The sequence below is a fragment of the Erythrolamprus reginae genome, chromosome 2 (genome assembly GCF_031021105.1).
Source record: "Erythrolamprus reginae isolate rEryReg1 chromosome 2, rEryReg1.hap1, whole genome shotgun sequence".
In the NCBI taxonomy this organism is placed as follows: domain Eukaryota; kingdom Metazoa; phylum Chordata; class Lepidosauria; order Squamata; family Dipsadidae; genus Erythrolamprus; species Erythrolamprus reginae.
In genome coordinates, this window is record NC_091951.1 from 342,982,243 (window position 1) to 343,004,348 (window position 22,106).

Sequence of the window (22,106 nt, forward strand, 5' to 3'; positions counted from 1 at the left end):
GCTATGAGCTTTGGGGAGGGCCCCCTCGTCCTAGTATTGTGTGATAGAGAAAAGAATTTTTCTCCGTCCACCTTTTCTATCCCATGCATGATTTTATACACTTCGATCAAGTCACCCCTTTAACGCCGTCTTTCAAGGCTGAAAAGACCAAGGCGTTGCAACCTGGTTTCATAAGGGAGATGCTCCATTTCCTTGATCATTCTTGTTGCCCTTTTTTGCACCTTTCCCAGTTCCTGAAGCTTCCTGAAGCCTCAAAGTGCCCAAAACAGCACAACGGCAAACCGGAAGTGTATTTTCCTGAACTTCTGGTTCGCCCGTTTGGGCATTTTTTTTCACGTACCAAGCCTTCAGAAAGGTCTGTGCGCATGCGCAGAGGGCAGCATGGGTGGTTCGCGTGCATGGGGGCAAAGGAAAGGCGTGTGGGCACGGGAACACATGCTAGGACACACACACACACACACACAACTTTTGGCACGCGAACCAAAGAAGGTTTGCCATCACTGACATAGAGGAATCTTAGAGAGTATTGGTGAGCAGTGGATGAGCAGTGTGGTCGGGCAGTAGGAAAAGCAAGTAGGATGCTTGGCTGCATAGCTAGAGATATAACAAGCAGGAAGAGGGAGATTATGATCCCGGTATATAGAGTGCTGGTGAGACCACATTTGGAATACTGTGTTCAGTTCTGGAGACCTCACCTACAAAAAGATATTGACAAAATTGAACGGGTCCAAAGACGGGCTACAAGAATGGTGGAAGGTCTTAAGCATAAAACGTATCAGGAAAGACTTAATGAACTCAATCTGTATAGTCTGGAAGACAGAAGGAAAAGGGGGGACATGATCGAAACATTTAAATATGTTAAAGGGTTAAATAAGGTCCAGGAGGGAAGTGTTTTTAATAGGAAAGTGAACACAAGAACAAGGGGACACAATCTGAAGTTAGTTGGGGGAAAGATCAAAAGCAACATGAGAAAATATTATTTTACTGAAAGAGTAGTAGATCCTTGGAACAAACTTCCAGCAGACGTGGTTGGTAAATCCACAGTCACGGAATTTAAACATGCCTGGGATAAACATATATCCACCCTAAGATAAAATATAGGAAATAGTATAAGGGCAGACTAGATGGACCATGAGGTCTTTTTCTGCCGTCAGTCTTCTATGTTTCTATTGGGCATAGCAGTTTCATAAGACAAAGTCCACTGGGCTCAGCCCAGGAGCATCACCTTTCTTCCTGCAATGGTAAAACAGTAAATTGGGCTTGACGGTTCTTGACAACCTACATTTGCTTCTCCGGCATTGATATAACTTCTCTTGGGAATCCAGCAAACCAGAGCTTTGCCTCTACTCGGAATGACTGCTGCCCTCTTAATCAGTGCTGACAGGCTGGGAAAAGAAAGTCCTTGCGTGCTTCCAGATTTCTTATCTCTCCGTGAAAGGCAAATGTCTTTTTGCTACCTATTATGGATGGTGGCAGTTCTGCTCTACCTACACCCTCCACCAGTGAAGTCTCTCCTTCAGTGGTTGACCCTTCCTTTTGGAAGCCGCTCTTTTTAGAAGTTCTGCTTGTCCTACGCATCAGTCACTTCTGTTTGTTTTGGGCTTTTCTGCCACCGAAAGAATCATTTATTTACGAGAACACTCATCACAATCAGAGTCCTAGGAGAACAGCCTTTCCGCTTCGTTTTGAGATGCATTTTTTATTAATGTTGACAAACAGAAGCAACAGCAGCTTAAACTGGGGGGAAAAATGCCCTACAACTTTTAAATACAGTGGTACCTCTACTTACGAACTTAATTCGTTCCGTGACCAGGTTCTTAAATAGAAAAGTTTGTAAGAAGAAGCAATTTTTCCCATAGGAAAAATTGGGGAAACCACAGAGAGGGTGGAGGCCTTGTTTCCTCCTAGGAGATACTTAGAGAGGCCCCACGGAGGCTTCTCCTCGCTTTTTCCGGCCCTGTTTCCTCCCAGGAGATACTTAGAGAGGCCCCACCGAGGCTTCTGCTCATAGAAACATAGAAACATAGAAGTCTGACGGCAGAAAAAGACCCCATGGTCCATCTAGTCTGCCCTTATACTATTTTCTGTATTTTATCTTAGGATGGATATATGTTTATCCCAGGCATGTTTAAATTCAGTTACTGTGGATTTATCTACCACGTCTGCTGGAAGTTTGTTCCAAGGATCTACTACTCTTTCAGTAAAATAATATTTTCTCATGTTGCTTTTGATCTTTCCCCCAACTAACCTCAGATTGTGGCCCCTTGTTCTTGTGTTCACTTTCCTATTAAAAACACTTCCCTCCTGGACCTTATTTAACCCTTTAATATATTTAAATGTTTCGATCATGTCCCCCCTTTTCCTTCTGTCCTCCAGACTATACAGATTGAGTTCATTAAGTCTTTCCTGATACGTTTTATGCTTAAGACCTTCCACCATTCTCGTAGCCCGTCTTTGGACCCGTTCAATTTTGTCAATATCTTTTTGTAGGTGAGGTCTCCAGAACTGAACACAGTATTCCAAATGTGGTCTCACCAGCATTCTATATAGCGGGATCATAATCTCCCTCTTCCTGCTTGTTATACCTCTAGCTATGCAGCCAAGCATCCTACTTGCTTTCCCTACTGCCTGACTGCACTGTTCACCCATTTTGAGACTGTCAGAAATCACTACGCCTAAATCCTTTTCTTTTGAAGTATTTGCTAACACAGAACTGCCAATACAATAGTCAGATTGAGGATTCCTTTTCCCCAAGTGCATTATTTTACATTTGGAAACATTAAACTGCAGTTTCCATTGCTTTGACCATTTATCTAGTAAAGCTAAATCATTTACCATATTGCCGACGCCTCCAGGAATATCAACCCTATTGCACACTTTAGAGTCATCGGCAAATAGGCAAACCTTCCCTACCAGACCTTCCCCTATGTCACTCACAAACATATTAAAAAGAATAGGACCCAGAACAGACCCTTGTGGCACACCGCTTGTAACCTGACTCTGCTCAGAATACTCACCATTCACAACAACCCTCTGGTGTCTATGCTTCAGCCAGCTGCAAATCCATTGAACTATCCAGGGATTAAGTCCAATCTTCACTAATTTATCTATCAGCTCTTTATGTGGAACCGTATCAAAGGCTTTGCTGAAGTCCAGGTAGGCAATATCCACGGCACCACCTTCATCCAACACCTTTGTGACATAGTCAAAGAAATCAATGAGATTAGTCTGACATGATTTGCCTTCAGTAAAGCCATGCTGATTTGGGTCCAATAATTTATTGTTTTTTAGGTGCTGATTTATCCTCTTTTTCAGTAGAGTCTCCATCATTTTAACGACAACTGATGTCAAGCTAACTGGCCTGTAGTTACCAGCTTCTTCTCTACTGCCCTTCTTGTGGATAGGCACAACACTTGCCATTCTCCAATCCTCAGGAACATCTCCTGTTAACAAGGATTGGTTAAACAAATCAGTCAGGGGGGTAGCAATGACAGATCTGAGTTCTTTAAGAACTCTGGGGTGGATGCCATCTGGACCCATTGCCTTATTTATCTTTAATCGTTCAAGTTCTTCTAAGACATCGGCTTCTAAGATCACTGGAGCTGAATCCGTACAGTTGGAGGCAATGCTATATCCCTCTATAGTATTATTTTGTAAGGTGTCTTTTGAGAAAACTGAACAGAAGTAGCTATTGAAATGGTCAGCGATCTCCTTATTCCCATTAATGCATGTATTTTTCCCGGTACTAAGCTTCGTGATGCCGCAGTTTTTCTTCTTCTTATCACTAATATATCTGAAGAAGGTTTTATCCCCCTTCTTTAGAGATTTGGCAATTTCTTCCTCTTTTGAGGCTTTAGCAGCATATATTATCTGTTTCGCCTCCTTCTGTCTCATTTTATACACCTCCCTATCAGCTATACTTCCAGACTCTTTATACCTCCTATAGGCAGCCTTTTTTTCATTGACTATAGTCCTTACATCATTGCTAAACCATAGCGGTTTCTTCTTCCTTTTACCTTTAGTTATTTGTCTTACATACAGTCCAGTGGCTTTTAAGATGGCCTTTTTAAATACAGTCCACTGGGTGCTCGCTCCTGCCATTTTATCCCTCCCCTTTAATTCATTATCTAAATATTCCCCCATTGCATTAAAATTTGTTTTTCTGAAATCCAATACTTTGGTTGCATTATAGGATTGCTCACAATGAGTTTTTACATCAAACCACAAACATAGATGGTCACTGCAACCTAAATTTTCTCCCACCTTGACATCTGAAACCCAATTCCCATTCGTAAAAACTAAATCTAGAATATTCTCCCCTCTAGTTGGTGTCTTAACCAGCTGTGCCAGAGCTGCTCCTGTAAAGGCCTCTACTATATTCTTACTTTTGCATGTAAGGGCACTGGGGATATTCCAGTCAACATCAGGCATGTTGAAATCACCCATAACCACAATATCTCCCTTTACTGCCATTTGGGTAATTTCATCCACCATCTTGTTGTCATATTCCTCAGATTGCCCTGGAGGCCTATAGATCACCCCAATTCTAATGACAGAACCGTCTTTATTTTGCATGCAAATCCAGAGGGTCTCTAGATCTTGACATGTATTTTGAATTAGTGTTGTTTTTAGAGTTTCTTTAACATAAATGGCTACTCCACCTCCCCTTCTCTCTATTCTATCCTTCCTATACAGTGTATATCCTGGTATGGATATTTCCCATTCATTAGAATCCTTAAACCATGTCCCAGTTATGGCAACCAGGTCCAAATTATCTCTAGATATTATGGCCATTAATTCACAGAGCTTGTTGCTCAAGCTTCGAGCATTCGTGCACATTACACGAAGAACATTATTTTCATTATTAGTTTGCCCCTTATCATCAACAACTACATCTATTTTATTTGCAGCTCCCTTTTCATAAGCTTCCAAAAACTGCTTTATCCTCATTGGTCGGGGACAGAAATCACCCACATCAGTTACATCTCTGTCCCCTTTACCTAGTTTAAATGCCTGTCCAAAAAAGTTCTGAATTCCTCACCGAGTACCTGGGTACCTCTGTATGATGGATGCAAACCATCCCTCTTAAACAACTCCCTATTAGACCACCTACTGACATCATGACTTACATAGCCAAAACCTTCAGCTTTACACCACTGCTTTAACCACACATTAAACTCTATGATACACGTTGTTTTATCCACTTGGCCACAAACCGGTAACACCTCTGAGAAAGTCACTGAATCTGCTATTTTACCCAGCTCCACACTTAGACATTGAAAATCTCTTTTTACTACATTGACATTTCTCTGGGACAAATCATTTGTGCCAAGATGCACCACCTCACCTTTTCCAGCCCTGTTTCCTTCCAAGAGATTCCTAGAGAGGCCCCACGGAGGCTTCTCCCCGCCTTTTTCGGCCCTGTTTCCTCCCAAGAGATTCTTAGAGAGGCCCCATGGAGGCTTCTCCCTGCCTTTTCCGGCCCTGTTTCCTCCCAAGAGATTCCTAGAGAGGCCCCACGGAGGCTTCTCCCTGCCCATTCTGGCCCTGTTTCCTTCCAGGAGATTCCTAGAGAGGCCCCATGAAGGCTTCTCCCCGCCTTTTCTGGTTACAGTTTCAGAGGCTCAGGTTTGTAAGTGGAAAATGTTTCTTGAGAAGTGGCAAAAAAATCTTGAACACCCAGTTCTTATCTAGAAAGGTTCGAAAGTAGAGACGTTCTTAGGTAGTGGTACTACTGTACTCAGTTACAGACAATTAGATGGATTGTGTTAATGTATGAGCAGAGTAATCCTTGTGCACACACAGAAATGTTTTTTAGATTTTTTTAGATTAGTTGTGAACAACTACTCAGCCACACTCAGATATACTAACTTGAATTGAAGTTTATTTTGAGAAATAACACATTTAGTTTAACAAGTCAGAATAACAATCCAAATATTGCCCAGTACATAGTCTTTCTTACCAGTTTTCTTTGTCATAATCAGCAAACAAAGATATCAAGCCTAAACGCATTTTAGCTGATATACATAGCTACAATACAGAGAGATTGCAGAGCTAACCTAACAGTGAGTAGCCAGACAAAGAGAAACAGAGAGGGTGACTCAGAGAAATAAGATATCAACTCTAGCTCCCTCTTGTGGCAGTCTGCAACACCTGCAAGCAATATATTGCCAACTTTGTTATGGACAGAGTCCTAACAGATTGGAGTGTGTAATTGTAGAACTCAAGATATTCTCATAGACCCTCCTCTGGCAACTGGCTGTGTTGGCTAAAGCAGTTAATTATGGCTAAAGCCACAATTATGATCGTAAGTCAAGGATTAAAATGGGGAATCAAGAAATCCCTTTGCTTGTATTTCTATTCGCTACCGCACAAATCCCAGCGCCCGATAAGGTCCCACAGAGTTGGCCTTCTCCGGGTCCCGTCGACTAAACAACAAAAACAACAGCAGCAGCAACAACAACAACAACAACAACAACAACAATAATAATAATAATAATAATTTATTAGTTTTGTATGCCGCCCCTCTCCGAAGACTCGGATGTCCTTTGGCGGGCCCCAGGGGAAGAGCCTTCTCTGTGGCGGCCCCGGCCCTCTGGAACCAACTCCCCCCGGAGATTAGAACTGCCCCCACCCTCCTTGTCTTTCATAAACTACTCAAGACTCACTTATACCGCCAGGCATGGGGGAGTTGAGACACCTTTCCCCCAGGCTTTTTTATAATTTGTTTTATGTTTGGTATGAATGTGCTGTTTGGTTTTTTTAAATAATGATAGGGTTTTATATGTTTTTTAATATTAGATTTGTTCCACTGCTATATTGTTTTTATTACTGTTGTGAGCCGCCCCGAGTCTTCGGAGAAGGGCGGCATACAAATCTAAATAATAATAATAATAATAATAATAATAATAATAATAATAATAATAATATCTCACACCAGTTTTTAATCTTGTCCTCCGATAGCTCTGCTTCCTAAATGTCCTTTATACTTTCAATATCCTTTTCATGATCAAAGGGCTGCCAATGGCAGACCGTGTATACGGCCTGCAAGCAGAAATCCACTGTTACCTATTGTCAAATCAAATGTCTCTCTTCTTGTCTTCCTAATTCATCTAGGTAATCGAAACGAAGAATGAAATGGATTTGGACCAGGATACTGATCTAACATACAACAGTCTGAAGGTAAAAGAAATCTCCAGGGTTTCCCTCCTCCTCAATTCCAGCTACCCGGTAATGGTGCTAATAACCTTCAAGACCTTTACTGTTATCAGTCGTTATAAATCTCTCTTTACTCTCTTGTCATACTTTACTAACTTATACTTTTCCTTTACTTGAATTGTGTTTAGATTGTGGGGGTGTTTAGATTTCAACTACTCGGAGTTGAAACTTACTTCAGTTTTCCTTTGCTTTAAAAACAAACCCACGAAGGTCATAAATGTGAGGATTGGTCAGAAAGTTACATTTGCATCACTGTAAAGTACTGTATTACTAAAGAAAGCAGTTGCTAAATGAGGACTTCCTGTATTCAGCAGGTGTACCCTTCTATTGGTTGGTGTAATTGGCTAGGGCAGTGATGGCGAACCTTTTTTTTCTTGGGTGCCGAGAGAGTGAGCACGCACTATCGCACATGCACAAGTGCCCACACTCATAATTCAACGCCTGGGGAGGGCGAAAACAGCATCCCCCAGCCCCCGGAGGGCCTCTGGAGGCCAGAAACGGCCTGTTTCACAACTTCTGGTGGGCCCAGTAGGCTCGTGTTTCACCCTTCCCAGGCTCCAAAGGTTTCCCTGGAGCCAGGGGATAAAAACGCCCTCCTCCATTCCCCTGGAGTCTCTCTGGAAGCCAAAAACGCCCTCCCAGAGCCTCTCTGTGAGCCAAAAATCAGCTGTCCGGCACACACACGCACGTTGGAGCTGAGCTAAGGCAACGGCTTGCATGCCAGTAGATATGGCTCCGCATGCCACCTGTGGCACCCGTGCCATAGGTTCGCCATCACTAGGCTAGGGAATGGAATGGTGGGTGTTCTAAATGATCCTGCTATATAGAGTGCTGGTGAGACCCCATTTGGAATACTGTGTTCAGTTCTGGAGACCTCACCTACAAAAAGATATTGACAAAATTGAACGGGTCCAAAGACGGGCTGCAAGAATGGTGGAAGGTCTTAAGCATAAAACGTATCAGGAAAGACTTAATGAACTCAATCTGTATAGTCTGGAGGACAGAAGGGAAAGGGGGGACATGATCGAAACATTTAAATATGTTAAAGGGTTAAATAAGGTCCAGGAGGGAAGTGTTTTTAATAGGAAAGTGAACACAAGAACAAGGGGACACAATATGAAGTTAGTTGGGGGAAAGATCAAAAGCAACATGAGAAAATATTATTTTACTGAAAGAGTAGTAGATGCTTGGAACAAACCTCCAGCAGACGTGGTTGGTAAATCCACAATAACTGAATTTAAACATGCCTGGGATAAACATATATCCATCCTAAGATAAAATACAGAAAATAGTATAGGGGCAGACTAGATGGACCATGAGGTCTTTTTCTGCCGTCAGACTTCTATGTTTCTATGATTTTGCTGCTGGTTCATGCGCACGCTCGTGACATTTCTGCACATGAGTGGAACCTCCCACCACTGATGCTATCAGTTCTAAGAACTGGTCCGAACCAGGAACAACTCACCACTGGAGTGGAATTATGATGTGTGCATATAGAAGGATAATATTATTAGATAGGGAAATTAAAAAGCTTGCAAAATTAGTGGCAAAGTTGTAATAATAGTATAACAGAGTTGGAAGCGACCTTGGAGGTCTACTGATCAAACCTCCTGGTCAAGCAAGAGGCCTTATGACATTTCAGACAAATGGCTGTCCAGTCTCTTCTTGAAAATGTCCAGTTTTGGAGCATTCACAACTTCTGGAGGCAAGCTGTTCCACTGATTAATTGCTCTAATTGTCAGGAAATTTCTCCTTAGTTCTGAGTTATTTCTCTCCTTGTTTAGTTTCCACCCACAATTGTTCTCACAAGGTCTGGAGGCAGGTTTTCCCACTCTTTGATAATAACAACAACAACATAGTTGGAAGGGACCTTGGAGGTCTTCTAGTCCAACCCCCTGCTTAGCCAGGGAACCCTACACCACTTCAGACAGATGGTTATCCAATATCTTCTTAAAAACTTCTAGTGTTGGAGCATTCGCTACTTCTGGAGGCAGGCTGTTCCACTGATTAATTGTTCTAACTGTCAGGAAATTTCTCCTTAGTTCTAAGTTACTTCTCTCCTTGTTTAGTTCCCACCCACAATTGTTCTCACTGTCAGGAAATGTCTCCTTATTTCAAAGTTGGACCTCTCCTTGATAATCAATTAAAAAATTCCTCATACCATTTTTAAACACAAAATGCAACATAAAACCCTGAATATATAGACAGATGTTGATGTTTGGAGTTTGAAAGGGATTTTTTTCCCTAGGTTTTTGTTCTGTTGGATACTGGAAGAAACTTTTAGGTGGCCAAGTCCAAAATCTCTATTCCAGGATTTCAGACTAAATGATAAGAAGTATACAAAGTTGGTTTGGGGAAAAAAAATTAATTGGATCTTAGAGCTGTTCCATTTTGTTGCAGAGTCCTTGAAAGAAAGCAGAAAAAATAAAAGTCACATAGCAACTCTTATCTGTTCTATTCAGCCAGAAGAACAAGTTCTCCTTGACTGTCAATTGCCTACTGTTCTTCTTAAGAAATGTTGCTGCTGAATATTAACCATGCCCATAGAAATGACTCTTGCAATTATCGCATAGAACGACCTAAAGGAATTAATTAGGATTAATTAATTAATAAATTAGGCGTGCATATTTCCTCCGAGCGAAAAGTTGGATCCAGCCATTGCCAAAATTACTTTGAATAAAGAAATCTGAGCATCTGCAGAGCATTTAATTCTAGGATTTATTTCTGATTTTCAACCTACCAATTTGCAGCACAGTGGGAATGGCAATTAAGAATCTACAGTAAATTTAAAACACAACCACACAGTCTTCCTATGGAACTGGGGATCTTGAAGAAGAACATTATCACTAATGTGTTAAAGACGCAGTCTTTTGACTCGCCACCAATTCGACCTCCCCTATTATCAAAAATGGGAATTTTACTCTTAATAACTAATATTCTTCTGGGTTGTAGTTTGTAAACTAGAGAGTTGAATACATTGGTACCTCTACTTAAGAACTTAATTCGTTCTGTGACCAGGTTCTTAAGTAGAAACGTTCTTAAGTAGAAGCAATTTTTCCCATAGGAATCAATGTGAAAGCAAATAATGCGTGCAAACCTGTTAGGAAAGAAATAAAAGCTCGGAATTTGGGTGGGAGGAGGAGGAAGAAGAGGAGGAGGAAGAAGAGGAGGAGGAAAGTCGCTGCCAAAGGAAGAAGGGGAGGGGAATCAAAGAAATCCAAAATTTTAAGGGTTAAAAAAAAAAGAGGGACTCTTGAGGCGGCGAAGAGGAGCACATGCCTCCAATACACCCAGTGCAAGGCTGCCTCCCACACACTGGCTGCTGCTGCTGCTACCTGCTTCCTCTTCCTTCCCATGCTGAAGGGCTCCCCTCTCCTCTCACTTGCTCCCTTTGTAGCCGGTGCCTTTCCTTCCCTCTGGTGACTCCTCGGCTGCCCAGAGTGAAGGGAACATTTCTTTTCTCTGGGCGCTGGCAGAGGTTTATTCCCTGTCTGAGCGGCTAGAGAAAGGAAAATGCTTCGTTCGCTCTGGACTGCCAAAGCTTCCTTAAGCGCCACCAAAAGGCTCCTCTGGCAGCCCAGATGGCCGGGATTAAAGGGGGAATGGCAGGAAACTGGCCGGGCCTTCGTGCCGCTCTCAAATTTCCTGGGAGATTTTTCCGGGCTCGGGTTCTTAAGTAGAAAATGGTTCTTAAGTAGAGGCAAAAAAAAATCTTGAATACCTGGTTCTTATCTAGAAAAGTTCCTAAGTAGAGGCGTTCTTAAGTAGAGGTACCACTGTACTTGTGGAAATGAATAACTTTGGAGATGAAATCTCAAAATGATGGTGTAGAGCAGTGATGCCGAACCTTATTTTCCTTGGGTGCCGAAAGCATGCGCGCGCGCTATTACATATGCGCACGTGTCCACACCCGTAATTCAATGCACCCATGCACCATGTCTCCTGCAAATGTGTATGCGACGCCCCCCACTGTCTCACCCCCTGCATGCGCACATGACCGCCCCCATCCACCCCGCTCCTGAAAATGGCTTCCCCCACCCCCAGAGGCCCTCCAGAGGCCAAAACCACCAACCCAGAACCTCCACTTGAGCCAAAAATCAGCTGGCCAGCACACACATACGCACTAGAACTGAGCTAGGGCAACAGCTTGCGTGCTGGCAGATATGGCTACACGTCCCACCTGTGGCACACGTGCCATAGGTTCGCCATCACAGGTGTATTGACATCAGTAGCCTGATCCCAAGTTTGGGGGAAGGGATAATTTGTACCCCACTTTGGAGATGATGATGATGTATTTATTTGCTGTCTGGGGAATTCTGGGAGTTGAACTCCAGATCTCTTCAAGATGCCAAGGTTGGGAAACACTACTCTAAGGCATCTGGTTTTAAATGCCAAAGATGGGACTATAACTCAGTCTCGTGATGATTGACCCAATGTCATCCTGCCAACTTTCATGCTTAAAGGCAGGACTAGAACTCACCATCTCCTGGTGATTGACCCAAAGTCACCCAGCCGGTTTTCACACTTAAGGTGAGATTAGAACTTAAACTCCTATTCTAGTTTGATGCTTTAACCGCTAGACATCAAGGCAAGAGAGGTAGTAGCCCAACCTCTCCCAACTTTGTTGGGAAAACCCAGAAAATATATTAGAACCATTCTCAACTCTCATCTCAATGCATCTGGAACGACCAGACTGCAGAAAATTGTCAGTATAGTCCATTTCCTAAGTTATCACCTATGGATGTTTCCATTTTGTCTGCAAAATTCCCTTAGGACAAAAGGCATAAATAGAATTTGCTGTTTCTTCTTATTTATTTTTCACTGACATCAACACTTCTCAGAGAAATGATTGCATTTTGAACTTTTTCTAAAAGAAAATTATTATGCTCATGATTAATGCAGAGGTGCTTGGAATTCAAAAGTCTTTTTTTTCTTGGAGGAAAAGTCAAGATGGTGTGGGTGGAGGTCATTGGTAAATTGTTTCCTTTAGAAACAATAAAAGCTTAGGAGGGAGTAAATCAATAGCTTCCTTCCCTTTCACAGCCATCGCCTCTGCTTTGCCAAGCAAGTAACAATAGGAAGTTTCTACTGTACAGTGGTACCTCTACTTATGAACTTAATATTCGCTCCGTGAACAGGTTCTTAAGTAGAAAAGTTTGTAAGAAGAAGCCATTTTTCCCATAGGAATCAATGTAAAAGCAAATAATGTGTGCAATTGGGGAAACCAGAGGGAGGGGGGAGGCCCTGCCCCACCTTTTCTAGCCCTGTTTCCTCCCAGGAGATTCCTAGAGAGGCCCCACAGAGGCTTCTCCACACCTTTTCTGGCCGTTTCTTCCCAGAAGATTCCTAGAGAGGCCCCACAGAGGCTTCTCCCCGCGTTTTCTGGCCCTGTTTCCTCCAAGGAGATTCCTAGAGAGGCCCCACAGAGGCTTCTCCACACCATTTCTGGCCCTGTTTCCTCCCAGGAGATTCCTAGAGAGGCCCCACAGAGGCTTCTCCACACCTTTTCTAGCCCTGTTTCCTCCCAGGAGATTCCTAGAGAGGCCCCGCAGAGGCTTCTCCCCGCCTTTTCTAGCCCTGTTTCCTCCCAGGAGATTCCTAGAGAGGCCCCGCGGAGGCTTCTCCCCGCCTTTTCTAGCCCTGTTTCCTCCCAGGAGATTCCTAGAGAGGCCCCGCAGAGGCTTCTCCCCGCCTTTTCTAGCCCTGTTTCCTCCCAGGAGATTCCTAGAGAGGCCCCGCAGAGGCTTCTCCCCGCCTTTTCTGGTCCTGTTTCCTCCCAGAAGATTCCTAGAGAGGCCCCACAGAGGCTTCTCCCCACCTATTCTAGCCCTGTTTCCTCCCAGGAGATTCCTAGAGAGGCCCCGCAGAGGCTTCTCCCCACCTTTTCTAGCCCTGTTTCCTCCCAGGAGATTCCTAGAGAGGCCCCGCAGAGGCTTCTCCCCACCTTTTCTGGCCCTGTTTCCTCCCAGGAGATTCCTAGAGAGGCCCCGCAGAGGCTTCTCCCCGCCTTTTCTGGCCCTGTTTCCTCCCAGGAGATTCCTAGAGAGGCCCCGCAGAGGCTTCTCCCCGCCTTTTCTGGCCCTGTTTCCTCCCAGGAGATTCCTAGAGAGGCCCCGCAGAGGCTTCTCCCCGCCTTTTCTGGTCCTGTTTCCTCCCAGGAGATTCCTAGAGAGGCCCCACAGAGGCTTCTCCCCGCCTTTTCTGGCCCTGTTTCCTCCCAGGAGATTCCTAGAGAAGCTGCACAGAGGCTTCTCCCCACCTTTTCTAGCCCTGTTTCCTCCCAGGAGATTCCTAGAGAGGCCCCACAGAGGCTTCTCCCCCCCTTTTCTAGCCCTGTTTCCTCCCAGGAGATTCCTAGAGAGGCCCCACAGAGGCTTCTCCCCACCTTTTCTAGCCCTGTTTCCTCCCAGGAGATTCCTAGAGAGGCCCCACAGAGGCTTCTCCCCACCTTTTCTAGCCCTGTTTCCTCCCAGGAGATTCCTAGAGAGGCCCCACAGAGGCTTCTCCCTGCCTTTTCCGGTTGCAGTTCCGGAGGCTCAGGTTTGTAAGTGGAAACTGGTTCTTGAGAAGAGGCAAAAAAATCTTGAACTCCTGGTTCTTATCTAGAAAAGTTTGTAAGTAGAAGCATTCTTAGGTAGAGGTGCCACTGTATCTTGCAGGTGAGAGCCAACTCGGTACGGTGATTTAAAGCAACAGATTAGAAACCAGGAGGCTGTGAGTTCTAGTCCCCCTTGGGCAGAAAGCCAGATGGGTGACCTTGGGCGAGGATGTCTCTGTGTCTCAGCCCTAGGAAGGAGAAAATAGCAAACAGCTTCTGATATTTTGCCAAGATAACTACAAGAGCTTGTCCAGGCAGTCAGCAGGTGTCAAAAGCACTAGAACCAAAAACACTTTGTAAATAGTCTGTGCTACTGTTATATTAGTGTGTGCTACTACTGTATTATACTGTCAAGAAGGATCATGATAGACTTGAACGTTGGGCGCTATACAGTGATGGGCTACCAAAATTTTCACTACCACACTGTGGGCGTGGCTTATGCATTTTGTTTCAACATCTTTCAGTGCAAATTGGGTGCTCTGGGGTGGAGCTCCAAAGTTTGCTACCGGAACTGCGTTCCTGACCGTTCCCGTAGGAGCCCATCACTGGCGCTATATAACAAAATGAAATCCAATGGAGAATAAAGTAAGGTTCTACATATAGGCGAGAAAAACAAAATGCACTGGTACAGTATATGTGGTACCTTGCTCAGCAATAGTAACTGTGAGAGACATCTTGGATTCCTAGTGGACAACCATTTAAATAGGAGCCAGCCGTGTGCAGCAGCTGCCAAAAAGGCCAACACAGTTCTAGGCTGCATTAACAGAGGGATAGAATCAAGATCACCTGAAGTGTTAATACCACTTTATAAGGTCTTGTAAAGGCCACACTTGTAATACTGCATCCAGTTTTGGTCGCCACGATGCAAAAAGGATGATGAGACTCTAGAAAAAGTGCAGAGAAGAGCAACAAAGATTATTAGGGGACAAGAGGCTAAAACATATGAAGAGTGGTTGCAGGAATTGGGCATGGCTAGTTTAATGAAAAGAAGGACCAGGGGAGACATGATGGCAGTCTTCCAATATCTAAGGGGCTGCTATAAAGAAGAAGGAGTCAACCTATTCTCCAAAACACCTGAGTGTACGACAAGAAGCAATGGGTGGAAACTAAACAAGGAGAGAAGTAACTTAGAACCAAGGAGGAATTTCCTGGCAGTGAGAACAATTGAACAGTGGAATGGCTTGCCATCCCAAATCCTTTTCTTTGATTTTCTTTTATAGTCTCCCTAACAAGCTATGATGTAAAATCGATCAGTCATGAAATCTGTTGCGTGTTTTTCCTTTTGATTTCTGGGCACATCTGGATCTCACTTGCTTCCCCAAACAAGGGAGGGTCAATTAGGTTAGTTTTTCTCAATCCTAGGGGGAAAAAAACCCAGTCCATTGAGGGCAAAACAGGGTAATTAATGCAGTTGAGAGCAATTTCTCAAGAGTGTCCATATTAAGAGAAGGAAAGACAAAAACTCAATATCCAAAGGTTTCCTTCTGGCTCTGTGCAAATGCAAACTACAGTGACTTTTAAGAGCTCGAATTTTTTTTCTTTTTTTTTTCTTTTTTGTACTTTCCGATGGTGATCACCAGTGGATTCTTCTGAATGTTGTGTTGTTCTCACTACTGCCCACTCAAAACAGCAGCAGACCAGCTCACTTGGGAAATAAATCTGCCCCTTGCATTTGGTGGGGTTGGTGTATTCTCCCCGCCGGCTTTGTTTGACCAGCTGGTAACTCCAAGAAATGGAGAGGAACTGAAATGTTAATTTACATGTGCTTCCCCTATCTGTCTTTGAGATTTATCATCCAGCTCTGTGCATCTAGCTCAGTGTTTCCCAACCTTGGCAACTTGAAGATATCTGGACTTCAACTCCCAGAATTCCCCAGCCAGGGAATTCTGGGACTTGAAGTCCAGATATCTTCAAGTTGCCAAGGCTGGGAAACACTGATCTAGTTGACCATTTTTGTTGTGTGTTTTTTTTTCAAAAACTTAAACTCAATCTGTCTTCTGTCTGCAGGACAGAAGTGAAAGGGGGGGACATGATCGAAACATTTAAATATGTTAAAGGGTTAAATAAGGTTCAGGAGGGAACTGTTTTTAATAGGAAAGTGAATACAAGAACAAGGGGACACAATCTGAGGTTAATTGTGGGAAAGGTCAGAAGCAACGTGAGAAAATATTACTTTACTGAAAGTTGCCAGCTGAAGCAGAGTGAGGCAGAAAGTGACCTGCGTGACCCCGAGGAACCACTAGAGGGAGCTGATATGACAATGGGGGAGTGGTCCCAGTCAGAGGATGAAGAAGACATTAGAGTGGAAAGTCAGTGGATAGACCCTCGCTATAGGAGATTGCTCAGAAGGCGAGAGGAGTTGCATAGTAAAAGGTATTAGTTTACAGCCTTAGCCTCTTTGGGGTGTGATGTCACTTCCAGGCAGTATAAAGGCAAAGGATTTGGGATAATTGGGTGTGGGGTTTCAACATCGTTCAATGGAAGAGATGTTAAACTGGGGGCGTGATTGAACAAGGCTTTAAAACCATGATTTGTACCTCAATAGAAGACATTCTCTGCTTGATGTTTTTTGCCTGGGACTTAGGTGAGCTAATTCATATTTAAATGATGAATGGACTTGTATAGTTTGTAGGACAGAAGGGAAAGGGGGGGGGGACATGATGGAAACATTTAAATATGTTAAATGGTTAATAAAGTTCAGGAGGGAAGTGTTTTTTAATAGAAAAGTGAACACAAGAACAAGGGAGCACAATCTGAGGTTACTTGGGGGAAAGATCAGAAGCAACATGAGAAAATGTTATTTTACCTAAAGAGTAGTAGATGCTTGGAACAAACTTCCAGCAGACGTGGTTGGTAAATCCACAGTAACTGAATTTAAGCATGCCCGGGATAAACATATATCCATCCTAAGATAAAATACAGGAAATAGTATAAAGGCAGACTAGATCAGTGTTTTCCAACCTTGGCAACTTGAAGATATATGGACTTCAACTCCCAGAATTCCCCAGCCATCATTTGCTGGCTGGAGAATTCTGGGAGTTGAAGTCCAAATATCTTCAAGTTGCCAATGTTGGGAAACACTGGACTAGATGGACCATGAGGTCTTTTTCTGCCCTCAATCTTCTATGTTTCTATGTTTCTAAACACAACCGCTCACCATTAGTTATAAAAATGTATGGAAACTGTTGTGGTTAGTTCTGGCCCAGCTCCTGCCCCAAGGACTGTGGATGTGGGGGAGACATCCACATGCTGCAGTCCTGTTTTGCCCTCGGTGGAATCTGCTGAGGAAGGCTCCTCTGACCAAGAAGACATGAGTGACAGGGAGGAGGAGAGTGTGGCAGACAGCTCAGAAGGAGATCAATTATCTAGCTCTTCCTTGGATTCAGAACAAGAGTTAATGATACAGCCACGCATGAGGAGAGCGATGCATAGGCAGCAACAACTGAGAGATTATTATCAAAGAAAATGAGGCCACCTGTGGTTGGATGGGGCTGTGGTCATTAGTGAGGCTGCTATAAATAGCAGCCTGTGGGTTTGGCCATTGTGGAGGATTATCTGATCGTTGTGTTTCATGACTGCTTTGCTGACTTTGACCTTTTGTGTGCTGATTTTTCCCCGCTTTGAAACTAACCCAGAGCAAAGTGTGTGTCACTTTGTCAAAGAAAAAGGACTGTGAATTGCATCACAGCTGCAAGCTAAGTATCACAGAACTGATAAGGAACTTGTACAAATTACCAGTTTGTTCGGAGACAAGGGCTCTTTGCAATACAAAAAGAGGGCTTAGTTTAAGGGTTTTTTTAAAATAAATTTTTTAATTAAATTTTATCACAACAAACAAACAAAAAACTTAAAGAAAAAGTGCCCAACACCAATAACCCCTCCACCATTTAGGGGGTTCAGTTATTTACAGTAAATTCCAATTTCTTCCTTGGCTCCGGTTTACATTTCTTTACATTACAAAGAGTGATTGAAGTTTATTTTTCACATTGTCATCATATATTCTACGTAAGATATAATCTTTCACCTTATTCCATCGTGCCATCAGCTTCTCCAATTTATTTTCATCACAGTTAATTAATCTTGATTCCGTAATTTCAAAGTGAATGTGGTCCACCATGTACCAGTACCAATTCTGGATTGTCCATTTATTGCTGTCCTTCCACCCTAATACCACTACTGCTTGTGCACTTTCCAAGGCTGCTGTTTTGATTTCTCTAAATTCTCGTGATTCCCCATGTTTAACTAGTGTTGCTAATTCTTCCGTGATTATCCAATTAATGTTTAGCATATTGTTAATTTCATTCTGTACTTCCTTCCAAAATTTTTGAACTTCAACACATTCCCAGAGCATATGCATAAAAACTCCTTTTATTTGGCAACTGTTCTGTCTGGGTGCCCCCAGACTTCAGCACCAACTGGAAAAAGCAGCCAGACATGCTGGTAGAAACAAAAGCACTTTATAATGTGAAAATAAACACAGAGGAAAACCTGTTCTTCCCCACAGGCAGGCTATGAGCCTTCACAGCAGACCTCTTGCTGGCACACCCACCTTTTCCCCTCAAGGTTTCAGTATTCAAAGTCACAAGCCAGAATTCCAAGACGCCAAAGATCACAGCCAGGTCTCACGACTCCCAAAGATAATTCTCCACAAACCAGGAAGGGTGGGTCTGCCTTTTTAGCCTTTCCGGAGAGCACCACACCCAAACCCAGCTGTTGCCCATTCAGTGCTTGAAGTACCTGGCTAATTGTCCCCTTCGTTGGATTGCCCTTCTCTGCCGGAAATCTATTATTCCTTGTGCCTGGTCATCTAAAGAATCCAGGCTGCTTGCTGGGGAGAGCTCCCCCTCGGGCTGAGATTCCTCCTCCTCGTCTGCCTGAACCTCCTCCTCCTCTCCCTCCTATTCCTCATCCTCCCCCCCCCCCGGAGCAGAGAGCCGGCAGAGGGTCAGCCGTTCCCTGTTCCTCATCCTCCCCCTCTGAGCAGAGAGCCGGCAGAGGGTCAGCCGTTCCCTGAGGGGCCTCAGACGGAATCACAACATCAACCATGCCAGCAGTTTCCTTTCCCTTTCCTCTGGAAGTGTGCTAGTTTTACTGGCGTGAAGTACCATTTGTGTAAGATTTTCCTTCTCATCTCTCTAATTCTTGTGTTCTTTATCTTATATATATTTTCTACTACTTCTTCCATCTCGGGCTTAGTTTAAGTGAATTTTCATTATAAAGAACATTGTTTTGAATTTTCAAACCTGTGTGTGTCTGAAATTGTATCTGTGCATTTTTGGGAGGATTCTACCAGAGAGCCCGACAGAACAGAAACGGGAATCACTTGTTTCAACTATCCTTTTTAATAGAGGCAAGAGTTAGAATGTGAGAACAAGAAACTGAAAAATGACCTGAACGAACTCAGGAAGGCTGTTGTGGATGGCGTAGTCCAAAACAATTCTTCCAATGACGTTCGTGACACCTACAACCTACTCCTGAATCAGCTCAAGTCAGTCAGTGAAGAGCTGGAAGTACGCAAGGAAGAGGTGCTCATTCTCAGGACCCAGATAATAAGAGCAGCCCGGCAAAAAGACACAGGCAGAAATATGGTAACGAAAGAGACGGAAGCGCGTGCAACTCACCTCCCTCTGCATTCGTGTCACCGGCTGTTGCGCGCACGTTGTTTTAGTAAAAACTACAAAGCTGACGTTGCTTAGAAGCTTCATTGTTCACTTTTTTTTAAGCAATTATCCGAGAGAGAGAAAGAGAGAGAAGGAGGGAAACTTCTGGTTTAAAATCTGTAAGCTGGAAAACGATGCCGATTTTGACATGCAGAAAAAATGTCTACGGAGATTTATTTATTTGTCTGTCTGTCTGTCTGTCCGTCTGTCTGTCTGTCTGTCTGTCTGTCTGTCTATCTATCTATCATCTATCTATCTATCTATCTATCTATCTATCTATCATCTATACTATCTATCTATCTATCTATCTATCATCTATACTATCTATCTATCTATCTATCTATCTATCTATCATCTATCCATCTATCTATCTCTATCTATCTATCTCTATCTATCATCTATCTAATCTATCTATCTCTATCTATCATCTATACTATATATCTATCTATCTATCTCTATCTATCTATCTATCTATCTATCTCTATCTATCTATCTATCTCTATCTATCATCTATACTATATATCTATGTATCATCTATCCATCTATCTATCTATCTCTATCTATCTCTATCTATCATCTATCTATCTATCTCATCTATCTCTATCTATCATCTATACTATATATCTATCTATCTATCATCTATCTATCTATCTAATCTATCTATCTCTATCTATCATCTATCTATCTATCTATCTCTATCTATCTCTATCTATCATCTATCTATCTATCTATCTATCTATCTATCTCTATCTATCTATCTATCTATCTATCATCTATCTATCTATCTCTATCGATCATCTATCTATCTATCTATCTATCTATCTATCTGTCTGTCTCTGTCTATCTATCTATCATCTATCTATCTATCTATCTATCTATCTATCTATCTATCTATCTATCTATCTATCTATCATCTGTAAATATGTGTTTAAAGTCATCCAAAGTCACTTTGGATAAAGAGATGGACAGACAGACAGATCTATACACACACACAAACACACACACACAAATGTTAACATTTTGTTAATTGAAAAATAATGCTAATGCGGTTAAGAAAATGAAATGGGTGTTAATTGATTTGCCTATCCTTAGGCTTTATCCGAAGGCAATATCAAAGTTAATCCTTCTCCTAAATTATAAGCAGCACACTGTTCCACAGTATTTGCGTTGACAGTTTTCATTTTCTAAAGCTTTTGGCTACTCTGAGAGATTGTCCTCATTGTGATTAATGGGCAGAGTTAATATTTGGATTACTTTACAGAACAACACAATTTCTTCTTTAGAGTTGCATCTCAGGATTTGTTTGGTTTTTAAAAAAAAAAAAAAAAGGAGAATAGAGGAGGAAGAAATATAAGCTACACCAATAAAATTCTGCCCAAGTATCATTTTTCCTCTATCTGCAACAACTGAACTAATACAAATTTGTTATATATTGTTTCTTATTGCTGTGAGCCACCCCGAGTCTACGGAGAGGGGCGGCATACAAATCTAATAAACAAATAAATAAATACAGTGGTACCTCGTCTTACAAACGCCTCGTCATACAAACTTTTTGAGATACAAACCCGGGGTTTAAGATTTTTTTGCCTTTTCTTACAAACTATTTTCACCTTACAAACCCAAGCCACTGCCACTGGGATGCCCCGCCTCCGGAATTCCGTTGCCAGCGAAGCACCTCTTTTTGCGCTGCCGGGATTCCCCTGAGGCTCCCCTCCATGGGAAACTCCACCTCCAGACTTCCGTATTTTTGTGATGGTGCAGGGGAATCCCAGCAGGGGAATCCCAGCAGCGCAAAAAGGGGTGCTTCGCTGGCAACGGAAGTCCGGAGGTGGGGTTTCCCAGTGAGGGGAACCTCAGGGAAATCGCAGCATCGCAAAAACATAGAGGTCCGGAGGTTGGGTTTCGAGGACTTTGGTGATTTTGCGATGCTGTGATTTCGCTGGGGCTCCCCTCGCTGGGAAACCCCACCTCTGGACTTCCATTGCCAACGAAGCGCTAGTTTTTGTGATGCTGGGATTCCCCTGCTGGGATTCCTCTGCAGCATCGCAAAAACACAGAAGGTGGGGTTTCCCATGGAGGGGAGCCTCAGGGGAATCCCAGCAGTGCAAAAACGGGCACTTCGGCTGGCAAAAGGGGTGAATTTTGGGCTTGCACGCATTAATCGCTTTTCCATTGATTCCTATGGGAAACATTAAAGACCTCGTCCCGGAACCAATTAAGTTTGTAAGACGAGGTATCACTGTACTAATTTTCTGAGGATGACTTTGGCTATACCTGGTATATTTCCTCCAGTACTGCAATGAACTTTATAATTTTCTCCATTTCACTCTCAGTTTTAAGCCCTCCTAGAAGGGGGTGGGATGGCTAAGTGGCTAAAGATATTTAGCCTGTTCCGCTGGAAAGCTGGCCGCCTGTGTTTGAGATCTGATTCCTTTCCCAACTCCTGCCCACCTGGTAGTTTGAAAGCATGCACTTGCAAGTAGATAAATAGGTACCACTTTGGTGGAAAAGTAACAATGTTCCATGCACCTTTGGCTTATAGCCATGCTAGCTACATAATTATTGTAAAATGTCTTTTTAGACCAGTGTTTCCCAACCTTGACAACTTGAAGATATTTGGACTTCAAGTC

At 43.1% G+C, this 22,106-nt stretch overlaps 1 protein-coding gene across 5 annotated transcripts in view; it reads left to right on the plus strand.

Annotated features, from left to right (window-relative positions):
- MYO5B (myosin VB) overlaps positions 1-22,106 on the plus strand; it is a 345,830-nt gene that overhangs the window by 267,512 nt on the left and 56,212 nt on the right. For 4 of the 5 annotated variants that reach the window (XM_070743570.1, XM_070743569.1, XM_070743567.1 and 1 more), the window contains exon 27: positions 7,117-7,182. In XM_070743570.1, coding sequence (XP_070599671.1) covers positions 7,117-7,182 — 66 coding nt within the window. Of the gene's footprint in view, positions 1-7,116; positions 7,183-19,164; positions 19,416-22,106 lie in introns of all 5 variants that reach the window. The other variant, XM_070743571.1, reaches the window with a different exon arrangement.